The sequence below is a fragment of the Myotis brandtii genome, unplaced genomic scaffold (assembly GCF_000412655.1).
Source record: "Myotis brandtii unplaced genomic scaffold, ASM41265v1 scaffold8, whole genome shotgun sequence".
NCBI lineage: Eukaryota > Metazoa > Chordata > Mammalia > Chiroptera > Vespertilionidae > Myotis > Myotis brandtii.
In genome coordinates this window covers 7,263,509-7,272,140 of record NW_005371219.1, presented here as the reverse complement: position 1 = coordinate 7,272,140, position 8,632 = coordinate 7,263,509, and the positions used below count along the sequence as shown (strand labels likewise).

The following is an 8,632-nucleotide window of genomic DNA, read 5'->3' as shown; positions in this document are numbered from 1 at the left end:
AAAACTGAGTCTGGATAGTAAAGAGAAACAAACCAAAACCAAAGTCTATAAGTAATTTCCTTCTTTCAAAGTGCTTTCCCATGTGTGATATTTGACTCAATTCTCAAACTAATCCTGTAAGAGAAGTAATCCCATATTATGATTAAAGCCATTCTGCTGATCAGAGAAGAAATGCGCTGGCAGGTTGACTTTGGTCTCAGATCACAATGTCATGAGGGTAAACCACAACTTGGAGCCAGGCTTCTGGTCCATAGCCCATGTTCTGTGGCACATTAATAATGATAATAGGGTTTAGGGCTACATATCCTGCTCTGAATAATTTTTAGGATAAAAAACTCTGGATGATGGTTTATCATTGTGGTCTCAAACATTATGGTGTAACTGTATATAGGGAATTGTAAATAGAAATTCCTGCTCCCCCGTGTGATTTAAATCTGGAGTGAGGCTTAGACATTCTAAAAAGCATTCTCAGTGACACTCATGTGACAGTTCATGTACCACATCTTTGAGAAACAAAGAAGGCAAGAAACTTTAGGACCTTCCTTGCTCATTTTCTGATTTCTTCAGGCCCCCTCTATGTGGCAATGGGAGGGCTATTTATTGAGGCAAGACTTCTATTTAGGCTTCCAAATCTTTCACACAAAAATCTCAACCCATTCAGGTAATTTTTAAAATGTTTATGTTCTTATTCAACAACTCAGAATACCCACATTGCGGGTCCTTGACAAAGACTATTGCCTTGAGTTGTCTCCTGTTTTCACTTGTAGAAACTGATTAACAAGGGGGTCAGTCCGAAGGGTTTAGGGCTACATATCCTGCTCTGAATAATTTTTAGGATAAAAAACTCTGGATGATGGTTTATCATTGTGGTCTCAAACATTATGGTGTAACTGTATATAGGGAATTGTAAATAGAAATTCCTGCTCCCCCGTGTGATTTAAATCTGGAGTGAGGCTTAGACATTCTAAAAAGCATTCTCAGTGACACTCATGTGACAGTTCATGTACCACATCTTTGAGAAACAAAGAAGGCAAGAAACTTTAGGACCTTTCTTGCTCATTTTCTGATTTCTTCAGGCCCCCTCTATGTGGCAATGGGAGGGCTATTTATTGAGGCAAGATTTCTATTTAGGCTTCCAAATCTTTCACAAAAAAATCTCAACCCATTCAGGTAATTTTTAAAACGTTTATGCTCTTATTCAACAACTCAGAATACCCACATTGCGGGTCCTTGACAAAGACTATTGCCTTGAGTTGTCTCCTGTTTTCACTTGTAGAAACTGATTAACAAGGGGGTCAGTCCGAAGGACATGCCTCTGAGCAGTGGTCCTCAAACTTCAGCGGTCACCTAAAGGACTTTTCAACAGATAGCTGGATGCCATCCCCACAGTTTTTGACTCGTAGTTTGGAGGTGGGGCCACATAATTTGATTTCTTTCTTTTTTTAAAAAAAATTTTCAATTACAGTTGACATTCAATATTATTTTACATTAGTTTCAGGTATACATCAGGAATATGCACTTCTAACAAGCTTCTGAGTGCTGCTGATGCAGTTGGTTTGGAAACCATACTGTGAGAACCACTGCTACAGGAGATCACTGGCCCTTAACCATATATATAAATGCAAATACACATAAAATTTTGTACGTAATTTCAGGAGGTTCATAGATGCTGAAGGAGTTATGGATCCCAGGCTAAGAACTTCTGCTCTAGAAATTCCAGGTTTTGTTGCCAAATAAGACTAAACCAGCGGTTCTCAACCTGTGGGTCGCCAAACTGTGGGTCGCGACCCCTTTGGGGGTTGAACGACCCTTTCACAGGGGTCGCCTAAGACCATCGGAAAACACATATATAATTACATATTGTTTTTGTGATTAATCACTATGCTTTAATTATGTTCAATTTGTAACAATGAAAATACATCCTGCATATCAGATATTTACATTATGATTCATAACAGTAGCAAAATTACAGTTATGAAGTAGCAACAAAAATAATTTTATGGTTGGGGGTCACCACAACATGAGGAACTGTATTAAAGGGTCGCGGCATTAGGAAGGTTGAGAACCACTGGACTAAACCATCATGTACTGTGTGTTGTGCTGAGTTCGGTCTCATATTAGGCCCTCTGATTGCACTGCAGAAACTGCCATGGGCACTCACTATCACACTTATAAATGGGGTTCAGGACTTCATTCTCTGCATTAACAAGCTCTTACAGTAAGATCCATGTAAGATATTTCTCTCCTTTTTAATAGGACTCGTTTTTCCTGAGGAATGGCTCGCTTGTCTTTTCATGGTCAATGTGAATTTTATGTAACTGGCCACACTTCCCCTTCTACTCTGGCTCATCAAACTTAGAACCAAATTGATGGCCGAAATTTAGTAAGCATTTGGCACTATAGCCTTTGTGCTCTTGTTCTACCACGTTTTAAACTTCCTATACAATCTATCTTTTCCATGGCTTAGACATTATATTTGGCTTCAGTTGGTTGTTTGAGATATTTTCTTCTCTCTATTACACACATGTTCACGTATGTGACAGTCTCAAGATCACAGGGATTTCGATTGGTCTCTGACCATGACCTGTGGCTGGGGCTGTGTGCTCAGCACTGCAATGCCACCTCTCTCACGCTGACCTCCACACACCACTGGGTCCCAACACCTGAGCTGAGAACCATCTAATTTATTTTGAGCTGTCAAGCCCTTTGGAGAATCAGGCAGGGTATGAATACAAAAGCTTATCATTCATTTTCTTTTCTTTCTTTTTAAAAATATATATATTTCTATTGATTTCAGAGAGGAAGGGAGAGAGAGGGAGAGAGAGACAGAAACAGAGACATCAACGATGAGAGAGAGTCATTGACTGGCTGCCTCCTGCTCGCACCCCCACTGGGGACCAAGCCCACAACCCAGGCATGTGCCCTTGACTGGAATCGAACCTTGGACCCTTCAGTCCGCAGGCCGACGCTCTATCCACTGAGCCAAACCAGCTAGGGCATCATTCATTTTTATATAAACAAGTAGTCCTCAACTCACTGTATTCTTATCAAAACCTCATGAGGCAGTTATCATCATCTTTGTAAAGAGGAATTGAGGCTCCTAAATGTGCTTACCAATGAGAAAGGAGAGAATTGGGAACAGGAGCCAGCCTTGATTCTTAATCAATCTAGTTCTTTAACATTCATGTGTCCAAATCATTTGTTTGTTCTTTTATTTTATTTAACTAGAAAACGTATTCGGTGTCAACTAGGTGCCAGATATTGAGCTAATTTATGTAAGACATGGCTCCTGCCTTCAAGTGAGGCCAAGTCCAGAAGGAAAATAGTCAATGACAATATAGTGAGGTAATGTGATAGAGAGATGAGATTAATGTGAATGGTCATCAGAGATGTATTTAACTTTCTTGTAGTAATGTGTTGGGGAAGTGGGGAGAGAGAATGAATTAGTTAATGGGTGTGTTGGTGTATAGGGGGTCACCCTGGGGGAAAGTTCTGAAGAGATGATGTCTGGCTGACTTTCAAAGGATGACAAGAGGCAAGGAGGTGTCCACTGTGATTAGAGCTGCAGGTGCAAAAGCACAGAGGTTTAAGAGTGTATAGCTCAGTCCCTATGACTGATGCATAAATTAGTATTTCCCTAATTACTTAAAATTTTTATAAACAGTCCTTTAACTTCACTTCCATCAAAAAGAATGGTTAACTATACTAGAAAACAACTTCTTACCTTAATATTGATTATAATATCAGGTTTCAAATCTAGATTTTTAATTAAGGTTATTTGCTGCAAAGTAGTCATGGCATCCTGTGGAAGTGTTGGTATTTCAGTGATAATATAACCTGTAGAGTAAAATATGATTTTTAAAGTTTTATATTACCCATGTGAGAGCATGGAATTATTATTATTGCTTTACAAAATGTCATCTAATTTCTGATGAACACTAATGCAGGGGATGGAACCTGCAACAGAGCTACTGCCCTTGACAGGGAATCAAATCTGAGACCCTTCGGGTCCATGGGCCAATGCTCTAACCATTGAGAAACTGGCCAGGGCTCCTTACCAAGTTTTGGTGTAGGATCAAGAATATCCACAATTATCCTAAAGACCATTAAAATACCCTTCCTTTTCCAATTACCATTGTGTGAAGCTGGATTTTCTTCATGTACTTCAACAAAAACAATATATTGCAACAAACTAAGCAAAAGCAGATGTGAGAATTCAGCTAGGTCTTCTCTTAAGTCAGACATTAAAGAAATTTGCAAAAATAAAATATCACTAAATATTGTACTTTGAATAATATAATGATGTTTATAAAATATGCTATTTATGTTAACATGGAACTGTTTTTTAAATATTTTAAACATGTTCTAGTTTTAATTTCTAATATGGTAAATACTGATAGATATAACCCATAAGTAAAAGCTCCTTTGGAGCCTCAACAATTCTCATAAGTGTAATGGAATCTTGAGAACTGCTATTCTATACAATGCCTAGAGTAGTGTAATAAAAAAAGCTACTAAGCATCTGTTGGTAGATGAATAAATGTGTCTCATAAGCCAACCTCAAAATCCCCACTTAAGAAGATATCGATCACAATCTTTTATTTAAAAAAAAAATCAGATCAACAACTCTCATGGTAATCCAAAACCTCATTAAATGTGTCAGTTTCTCCTAAGCTTTCTCACTTTACTTTTTGCCTCTATGCGTTGGACGCTGTCCAGAGAAGCAACCCTAAGCAGAAAGGGAGATCTGTTATCTTGGGTTTGGATATGTGAGTGTTACCATGATTCTCTCCTGTTTTATTATAATCCTTAGTTTCCTACTTGGCTTTCGCTTCCTTATTTGTTCCTGCTGTTATCTTTGAAACACTCTGCAAGAGGGGTGGCATCCTGAGGCATTCATTCTATTTGAGGCTCTTTAAGCGAGCCCACAGCACCACTGCAAAAATACAGCCATGCATGCAGCCGTGCCTTCTCAGGAACTGGATCCGGAGCCGGGTCTTTCTCTGCTTGCCTCCTCCTGCTGTTCTGGCTTTTTTGATTTCCTGTCTCAGCACTCCCCTAGTTTGGTCTGGCTCCTGTCGTTAATCTAGTCCTCACTTGATTAACAACTTCTTTTGAACTTGTTTTCAAGGCTTTGACCAGTGCCTCCTCTGGGGGCTGATGGCTGGTGTTAACGTCCAGGTCTGACACATCACAAAGGTGGGTGCTGTGCTGAATGGGGCAGCTTGCCCAACCCTAGATTGAATTCAAGCCTGGCCCAGCTCACCCCTCCCATCAGACAATTCCAAAGCCCCTGGTCAGCAACTGTTGGAATGCAGGGAGACTTCTCGGGTCCACAGTCAGGGGGTAAGTTGGGTGAACAGACTGAAGCCTGCCAATAACTAGAGCCAGAGGACAAGCTGGGGCTATTCTCGTTTCCGTTCCTGCCTGAGAAGTGTGGATTAATACGGAGAAACCTAATTAACCCATTGACAGGACTTAGTAATCAAACCCAGGGTGAACGGGAAAGCAGTCAGCAGAAGCTGTCAGCACTGCGAGGAGGATCACAGCAGCTTTTTGAAGCTTTTGCTGAAAAACACAGTGCTAAAAGAAGATTGGATCATGTAAAGTTAATTCATACAAAAGGAGAGTATGAGAAATAAAAACAAGTAAATAAGCAAAACTATCTGAAGTGCTGGATTGAATTCAGGCTCTGGGACCTGTGCCAGGGCAAAAGAAAGAGCAACTCCAGAAATTACTTCTGCTCAGACAGAGCATTTTTTAAAAAATATATTTTTATTGATTTTTAAAGAGAGGAAAGGAGAAGGATAGAGAGGTAGAAATATTGATGAGAGAGAAACATCGGTGGGCTGCCTCCTGCACGCCCCCTACTGGGGATGAAGCCAGCAGACCTCCTGGTTCATGGGCCCATGCTCAACTACTGGGCCACACTGGCTGGGAAAAGCAGAGTTTTAAGGCTGCTCTGATAACCACCAATGCACAGAAATAAACATACCAAAGTGAGAGATTTCTAGGGAGTTGAGCTTCTCCAACATTAGCTTTATGACAAGTTCATCTGGAATGCTTTGACCACTCATCAGCATCGATTGCAACTAAGAAAAGCACAGATATTTTACATTAGTGTATAATATACCTGTGATACAGAGCTTTAAAAAAATAATAACTTTGAAATTTAGATTTGTTTACCATAACTCCTGCTTCGGTTTCATTGGCAATATGTTCTTCCAAAATTGTTAGAGCTGAAATAAGAATTCAAAATATTAGCACAAAGTGGTATTAGAATTGTCAAATTAAGAAACGCATTTGTGTGTTTTGTAACTGGTAACAAAGATTAACATTTGTGTATCACTTTAGAGTGTACAAAGCATGTTTATACACAAGTGTAGAAGCAGCAGAATATTTTCCACAGAGAACCCATCTCTGCCACCTTGGGGAAGCTAACTTCCTAAACACCGCCACGCCTCGGGCGCTTATGCCCTGTATAATATGCAATAGAATATGAGCATGAAATGAGGCTGTGTATATGATAATGATTTGGAAATTGTGAAGTATTGCACAAAAGTATCTGGACTATATTACTTATAACCATACCGTTATATCCAGAGCCCATTAATTTTGTATGCTGGTTGTAAAAAAGGGAAATATGCATCAAGAAATTATAAAATAGATAAAAACTGATAGAAAAAGGGTCCTAAAGCTGAAATTTGAATAATGTGTTTCCTTTTTATTTATTTTTAAAAAATATGTTTTTATTGATTCTAGAGAGAGAAAGGGAGAGGGATAGAGAGAGAGAGAAACATCGATCAGCTGCCTCCTGCACACCATCTACTTGGGATCGAGCCTGCAGCCCAGGCATGTGACCAGACCAGGAATTGAACCTGTGACGTCTTGGTTTATGAGTCGATGCTTAACCACTGAGCAACACCAGCTGGGCAAGTGTTTCCTTTTTAAGAGGAAATATTCCATCTCTTGCTGGAAAATGTCCTGGGATAGAAATGACAGGGGAGGACCCAGGAGCTATATTATGTCCCTAGCTGCTAATAACCTATGGAACACTTGATATTCTTTAAGATTTCCTACAAATGAATTTTTTGATCAAAAAGGAAATTTTATTTTATTGTTTTAAAGTTTTTGTGTGTATATTTATTGAATTGTTTCTCTCCAAAAGTGTATTCAATTGCAATTTCACTAACAGCCCATGGAATGTTCATTTAATAAATTCTTGTAAACAATGACTGTAGAAACTTTAAAAATTTACTGCCAACTTGATAGGCAAATATGGATCGGTGTTATTTAAATTAGCATTTCTTTGAATAACAATGAGGTTAAACTCTTTTTTTCTTATATTGGCCTATTGTTTCTACTTTTATGAATTGTTTTTCCAAGAGGCCATAAGTAGTTGTATTGATTATCAGAATATTTATATATAAAGATATCAATCCTTGTCTTATATATTGCAAAGAATGTAAGTCAATTTATAAATAATAAAAAATAAATTTATCACTGAAGATAATTAAGTGCTGGAAAATATTCCCAAGAGCAGCTGTGAGAGTTTCTTCTCTTTTCATTTTTCATAGGAAGACACTCCAAAGACACATATCCTCAACAGTTCTAAATTATGAAATCAGAGAATTGGAAGCAACAGAATGGAGTCAAAGACCCTTCATAAACCCTCCTAAATTTTATGAACAAAACTAGGACTTACCAAAGGGCAAAACATGTTTGACGCTATTATAAAGATAATTCACTGGGTTGATAGTGATGTGTGATAAAGCAAAATGTTAGTCACAGACTCTAGACAGGTTATATGAGTGTTCATTGTATAATATTTGAAAGTTATTATACTAAAATATTGGGGGGAGGGAGTAAAATTTACCTTCTACACGAATACATTTCCATTCTTGTGCTATGTGACGGGCTAATGTTGTCTTCCCAACACCCTTAAAAAGAAAGATTATTAAAAACCCAATAAAATAGCTATTTGCCAGTGGAACAGATATTCTTATTTTAAAAGATTCTATTGACAGTTACTATTATCAAGTGAACTATTTTCCAAAATAAATGAAGAGTATACCCGAAAAATCAGGAAACTGTTCCAAAATAATATTACATGTATTAAACACTTTTGAATGTCAAAGCATTGTGATTATATTGAGATTCATCATTTTAGTTCCTTCTTAAAGTTCATAATCATGAATGTTTATGAACATTTAGTTCCTTCTTAAAGTTCATAATCATGAATTGTTTATGGCCAACTTCCTGCAGTCCCTCCCCCCACAGCCGGCTGGCCCCCCAATAGGCCTTGATCACCGGCTAGGCCGAGGGACCCCACCTGTGCATGAATTCGTGCATCAGGCCTCTAGTAGATAATAAAAGGATATCATAAACACAGTTATCCAAAATATATTTTAAAACAAACAAAATGGATAAATTCTTAGAAAAATCAGTTTCTTAAGGAAAAAAAAAAGGAAAACCTAAGTGGTTCTTTAACCATTAAAGAAATGGGGTCAGTAATTTAAAATCTTCCCACAAAGACACCAGATGGTTTTGTTGAAGAGCTCCATGTCTTCCAAGAGTTGGACTTCGTAAGACTTTTATTTAGTAACTCCCAATAGAAAAAAGTCCTTTTTTT

The 8,632-nt window shown here is 38.1% G+C and overlaps 1 protein-coding gene across 1 annotated transcript in view; it reads right to left on the bottom strand.

Moving 5' to 3' along the window:
- The window catches only part of AK9 (adenylate kinase 9), a 119,359-nt gene that overhangs the window by 101,569 nt on the left and 9,158 nt on the right, over positions 1 to 8,632 (bottom strand). The window contains exons 3-6 of the mRNA XM_014531391.1: positions 7,877 to 7,940; positions 6,187 to 6,239; positions 5,996 to 6,092; positions 3,725 to 3,837 (exon numbers count right to left, since the gene is read on the bottom strand). Coding sequence (XP_014386877.1) covers positions 3,725 to 3,837; positions 5,996 to 6,092; positions 6,187 to 6,239; positions 7,877 to 7,940 — 327 coding nt within the window. The remainder of the gene's footprint in view (positions 1 to 3,724; positions 3,838 to 5,995; positions 6,093 to 6,186; positions 6,240 to 7,876; positions 7,941 to 8,632) is intronic.